This window comes from Peromyscus maniculatus, chromosome X (assembly GCF_049852395.1).
Source record: "Peromyscus maniculatus bairdii isolate BWxNUB_F1_BW_parent chromosome X, HU_Pman_BW_mat_3.1, whole genome shotgun sequence".
NCBI lineage: Eukaryota > Metazoa > Chordata > Mammalia > Rodentia > Cricetidae > Peromyscus > Peromyscus maniculatus.
The window spans coordinates 106351426-106357849 of record NC_134875.1 but is presented as its reverse complement, the minus strand read 5'-3'; the positions used below and the strand labels follow the sequence as shown (position 1 = coordinate 106357849).

General features: G+C 34.2%; 1 protein-coding gene across 1 annotated transcript; it reads left to right on the top strand.

Moving 5' to 3' along the window:
* Positions 1-457: 457 nt before the first annotated feature.
* On the top strand, positions 458-5734 carry LOC121825617 (odorant-binding protein-like). Its single transcript, XM_076562392.1, has 7 exons — positions 458-567; positions 1022-1161; positions 2060-2130; positions 3626-3736; positions 4416-4517; positions 4889-4918; positions 5524-5734. The coding sequence occupies exons 1-6, from the start codon at positions 511-513 to the stop codon at positions 4903-4905; spliced, it is 498 nt and encodes a 165-aa protein (XP_076418507.1). The 5' UTR covers positions 458-510; the 3' UTR covers positions 4906-4918; positions 5524-5734.
* The last annotated feature ends 690 nt before the right edge of the window (positions 5735-6424 follow it).

Genomic DNA, 6424 nt, shown 5'->3' with positions numbered 1-6424 from the left:
ACATCCTCATAAGAAATCCTCCAAATGTTTTAAAATCTTTTCTTCTAAGAGTGTGGTTACTCTGGCTCATATATCCCAGGCCACAGTTTAAATTCAGTTAACTGCACAGTATTATGTTTAGATTCAGAAATGCATGTCATGTTGGTTAAATGAATCATATAAGACATATGCATTGTGACCTTTACCCGCCAGTATAGTTCTGGAGGCAAAGCCATTCCTTAATGTTCTCACAGGGATAGTCCTTTCTTTCTGACAGGATGTTCAATTAATCATCCCAACATAACCTGACCTTAAGGCTAGTCTTCTTAGTTAAGGGATATGATATCATACACCATTCAGCAGGGCCAAAGAGGAAATACCAGACGGATGTAGGTTGCTGTGGTGCAGAACCATTGGTTGATTCCATGAACCTCCCTCTAACTAGCTGTATAAAAATCTTTGTCAGTTCAGTTCCTTCACATCCACTGACCTACTTTGAGCTTCTGCAGAAGACCAAAGACAGGTGCCACCATGGTAAAGTTTCTGCTGCTGGCTTTGGCATTTGGACTGGCTCATGCTCATGCGGAGGTAAATTCATTTGGTCTGTGCCTATGTCTGAGTTTCCTCAATAGCATATTTCTGTGGATGTGATGTGTCATTCAGTTAGTCCTTGCAAGTCTGTATTCATGAAATAAGCTTTCTGACCTTCACTGAGATATGCTTTTCCAATCATATTTCTCTAGGAAGAAACAAATGAAATAAGCAAACAATAGGTTGAATTTGCAGAGCATAAGAGGCTAAAACATGAGCAGTTCAACAAAGTCTCAAGTCCAAAATGTTGTATTAATCAAGTCATCATACTACCCTGTGTTATTCTACAGCTATAGATACATAATCTTGAACTAATAAATAAAATATTATTGATTTGTAGTTTTAGTTAGTTTACATATTTCCAAGGACTGGGATCAGAAATGAGAATACCAAATCATACTTTAATGACCTGTTTTATTTTTCTCCTTTTTTTGTCTTTTTGTTTTTTCAGGTTGATGGAAAATGGGAAACAGTTGCCATCGCTGCTGACAATGTTGACAAGATAGAAGTGGAAAGACCTCTGAGACTCTACCTTCGTGAACTTACTTGTAATGAGGAATGTAGTGAAATGGGAGTCACATTTTATGTCAAGTAAGTAAATTGTCAACCATGTAAACTGAGCAGACTATTTATGTTTCTCAGCCTTTATGTTGTTTAATTTATAGGGGAATTTTTTTCTTCTGGTCATGAAATCACATCTTTAGCAATGTGATTATATCATTCCATGATGGGGTATCTTTGGACACCACACAGAGATTAGATACTGTCTCCAATTCCATGAGTGTTTATTTAGAAATCCTTGTGGCTGAAGGATTGTGGTTGAATTTTATTCTCTAATATTAAATGTAGGAGATTCTAAGATTCTCATTTGTAGTAAGTAAAAGGTATATGTGAGCATTTAGGTCAAAGCCATGCATGTTATCTAATCCAATCAATGATGTCATAAAAAAAGTCCTCCACAAACAGGACAGATAAATCTAACTTATGAATCCCTTTCTCCGAAGCTTTAGGTTTAAAAACTCTCTCTCTGGCATTTGGATGACTATGTTTAATGAAACATTACATAACGACATTAGGACTAAAATACTTAGAACCATTTCTCTCTTGTAGCCACAATTTTATGTTTCAGGATACAAATGAAAGCACTTAAAAACATGCATATAAACTTGTGTTCCTAATATTGTTGGAATAGAACAAGAGAATTAGCATAATGAAAATCATACTCAGTGAATAGCATAGTTTTGATAAGGAAGCCATCAGCGCCTATAGAGCACTTGGCAAAATGGGCACCAATAAAGCCAGTCATCTGTATGATTACAAACAGAATGATCTTATCTAAACAAGAATTAGGAACAGTAAGGTAAGTCCTAATTCTATACACTGTTCATAGATACTATGATTCTCTGAAGTTCATTATAACATTTGAAGATCTTAATAGGAATTTAAAAGTTATAAAGAATAAACCATGGATTCTCTGTTTGAATTTTAGTTTGAATGGCCAATGCTCAAAGACCACAGTCACTGGGTATAAGCAAGCAGATGGCTCCTACAGAACCCAATGTAAGTACAGGATCTAGGAGTTTCCTTTATGAACAAAAGCAATGTGAGTGTGCACATTCATGCTAATACTTCAGCCACACATAGGGACAGACATGAATCTAGAAAAATTTTGGCTTCTCAGAAAGTTATCAATCCTTCCAATGAACTGAGATACACTACAAAGTCAGAGTACATTGTAGGTCATCTGAAATTTACATGGAGAAGAACACTATTACCTAAAAATGCAAATAATTCTAACAAGATATCTTCAAATAGTTTTTCTGCATGAAAATTTATTTCTAGTTGATATTCAGTGTTTTTTCTTTCATAAAGTGTCTCAGTTTGCTATCAGACAGACCTGCCACTCACTAATAGGCCTCAATGGCCTCAAGCATCTTCTTAAACATCATGCCTTAGGCTCTCAAGCACTTATATTGAAGACATGATGTGTCATCTTTGATTAATAAATAATTTAAATTAACAGTGCTTTTTCAATATTTCCTTTTCTCATATTTTGGAGAGATCACAACATTTATGTTATTGGATGATAAACTTCAATTTTTAAAAGCAGTTAGAGTGAAATCTATTTAGGAATTGCAGACTGACTCCTTTAATTTTTTAAAATTGCTAAAGTAATAGCAATACCATTCCACTGAATTATACACACTTTGACTTTTGACTTTTATCTTAAGTGAACAGAAGACACATTCATCTGGCAAGTCTAATGTTTTCCTAACTTAACATGGCTATTAAAATGTAGTCCTGTAATAGAAAATGACCAGATCCCAACTCCTTCAATTATCTCATGAACCACTTTTACCATTTAATAAGTGTCAGTAAGTAGAAATACCATATAAACACACACACACACACACACACACACACACACACACACACACAGAGAGAGAGAGAGAGAGAGAGAGAGAGAGAGAGAGAGAGAGAGAGAGAGAGAGAGAGAGAGAATCAGACTGACAGACAGGCATACACACACAGAAACACATACACACACAATATGTATGTCTGGTATACTCAAAATGTTCATCTTTACACCTTTTGCATCAATAACCTTACAAGATGATAACTTGTGCATATTACTAATTAGTATAGTCTGTTTTTGCACATGTACTCATTTGCTCACCAAGTATTATCATGATGTGACACCAATGTAATACACTTTCAGGAAATTAACAAATGAGCTTTGGGATCTGGTTGAAAGGAAAAGGAATACCCAACAGACTGTTCACACAAGTTTTGACAAAAAAAATTCAGAGAAAAGGGAAAGTGTCTGTACTTAAGATTCACTATCAGGTTTGAAGAGCAGAAATGATTGGTCACCATATTATGATGGGATGGATATACAAAATAAATGACTACAGAAACACCTTTGCACACATGTGATATTGAATCAGAGATGATTGCTAGAGTCAAGGTCAATACTAATGTTTAGCAAATAGGTGACATTAAATAAAGTAGAAAAATGACTGACACTGAGTTTTTAAATATTTCCATTTTACAGATGAAGGTGACAACAAATATGAACTTGTGTATTTAACAGAAGAGCATGCAGTCTTTACCAGTAAGAATGTGGATAGAGCCGGCACAGAAACAAACTTGATTTTTGTTCTTGGTAAGAATGGTAGTGGGTTATCTGAAAATGTAGCAAAAGTATCACTCTGCAAAAGAGGATTCAGGCAGATTCACCCCCAAATACAGTATCATGGAATTTCTGAATTCCTGTCCACTAAATGACAATCCTATTGTTGTGTGGACCAACTCTTACATTATATTGTAATTCAAGCAGAATGGTCATTGACGACTAGTGACAAGGGGTGAGGCTATTGGAAGATGTTGTCTTCATGTTTCCTCACTAGAAAGAGTAGAGGAAATATTGTTTTCCTAAAGTTCAGACCATTATGAGTATCATTTGATCAAGTGTGTATGAGATTAAAACATGAACTCTCGAGTATAGACTCAGGAGAAATGTGAAGGTTCCATTGAGAGGCATTCATGACTCCCTAGTGTTATGTTTTTAAAAGTGGATAGGATTGAGATGTGCGAATTCTCTAGAGAAGAGTTTTTATTTTGATGCATCATAGAACACTGGAAAGTATGTCTTACCACCATTTAGGCTTCATTAAATGGAACATGGAGAAATTATTATTGATTGTATTGACCCTCCCAGCATAGATGAATTTGGAGAAGTTGAGATTTTCTGTTGCATACCATGGTGGGACACTAAGGAAGCAATGCAAGTTTTATAGAATTCTACCGAACATGTCTCTGACATTGTCATTCATGCAATGTAGGAAAAGGTGGGGCTTTAAATGAAGAAGAACATGAAAAACTTGTGAAATTTGCTGAGGATAAGAACATTCCAACAGAAAACATTCGAAATGTTCTGGCTACAGGTAACATCAATGAAAATTTTTTGGCTATATCATATATGTGTGTGTGTGTATTGATGTATATTAATAAATATATGTATGCATACATATAGAGTATATATGTATGTATGCATGTATGCATGCATGCATGTATGTATGTATGTATATATGTATCTATCTATCTATCTATCTATCTATCTATCTATCTATCTATCTGTCTATCTACCTACCTACCTATATATCATCTATGTACTCAGTTAATCCCCTCATTCAGATTGTATCTAGTTATATGCTATCTTACAATTGTTATTGAAGAGATAGTCTTTGGCGAGCTGTTCTTATATTCTTATGATAACATTTCTGTCTCTCCTTACACCATTCATATTCTTTTACAGATACTTGTCCCAAGTAAAGACCTTCTGTAGGTGAGTAGAAACAGAAGCCATGGTTATTCATGTTGATATTTGTATGTATTTGTGCTTATTACATAAAAAAATTAGAAGTAAGTATGTGAAAGGAAAACAATGAACTCAAAATTAGACAAAATCAGGACAGAATATTATCTGTCATTTAAAGCTGAAAATCTTAGTGTCAAAAGTGAAGGATAGAATATTTTTATTCATGTGAAGGACTTTTATCTTATTCAGAATTACTAATACATTCATATTGTGTAATATTGGATCAAGAAAAGTGTCTTGTCATTTGAAAATTCTTAGATTACTTATGATTATGGAATATTATTTGCCACAGATATGGTACAAGCATGCTGATCTTTTCTATGTATTCTTTGAATCCTCTCAATGTCAACTTTCATGTGAGGCCACAGAATGTCATTATTTCCTGTACACAGTGCTCCAATGGAATCCAAAGTATAAAGTACTTGTGGTTTCTAGGAAAGGAACTGTTTGTTTATAATCCCTTCTCTATACTCTATATTGTTATATTTAATTTTGTGTTCATGCACTCTCTAGGAGGAAATCTTTCCTGCCCTTTCAACTATGTTTTCATATTTGCTTTCATGTTTGCACAGAGGACAACCGGATGACAGTTATGGTCATATCCTCTTGACCACGGAATCAGTATCACATATAAATCACCATTTCTTTCTGAATGAATTGTCCCCTCTCCTGTGAAGTCAGCATACCACATATCGAATTCCTGACTTATCTCTCCTTTCCATTCTCATGATCTATGAGCTGTTCCTACTTTTCTGAATGATTAAATAAAGCATTTCAAGAAGCAATAAAGACCGTGTGAAAAGGATCTCATTCAAAAACCCATAAATATCCACTAATCTAATTAACATAATCATTCTGGTGTAACAAATGATATCTGTATTACTAAAAATTATTGTAATACTTGGAAATGTCACAATTACTGGAGCCACGGACAAGAACACTGCAGAAGTGAATTGTATGTTGTGCTTCATATTTACTCTTTCAGTTGTAAATTTTGATTTGTGGTTGAGGGGTCCTAACAAACTAAAAGGTTTCATATAACAAGCTCTTTGTGTTTACCATTGAGTTCCACATTATTTAAAAGAGAGGATGAAATCAGTTTTCAAAAGTACATCTGAGGAGATTATCTTTTGTTAAATGACTTCAGTAAGCAAATGAATCTGGATATGCTTTACTAGGGTGCACATGAGTCATTTACATTTGAAGAATAGAGTAAATTCATGAGAAGTATATTCCATAGATATGAAGCCCTACAAATATGAATGTAAATATTACAATGTTCGGTTTGTATTACAATGCTTCCTTAGAATGTAGTTAGCTATCAAGATTGAAAAGGCAGATGAAATTTTTTAAAAGGGCTTGGAACAAGGAAAAAGAAAAGATTTTAGACAGTGTTGCTACATCCAGTCTCCTGAAGTGTAAAGATATAACAGATGCAAATTACATTCAATATTTAACAGCAAAATATATAAA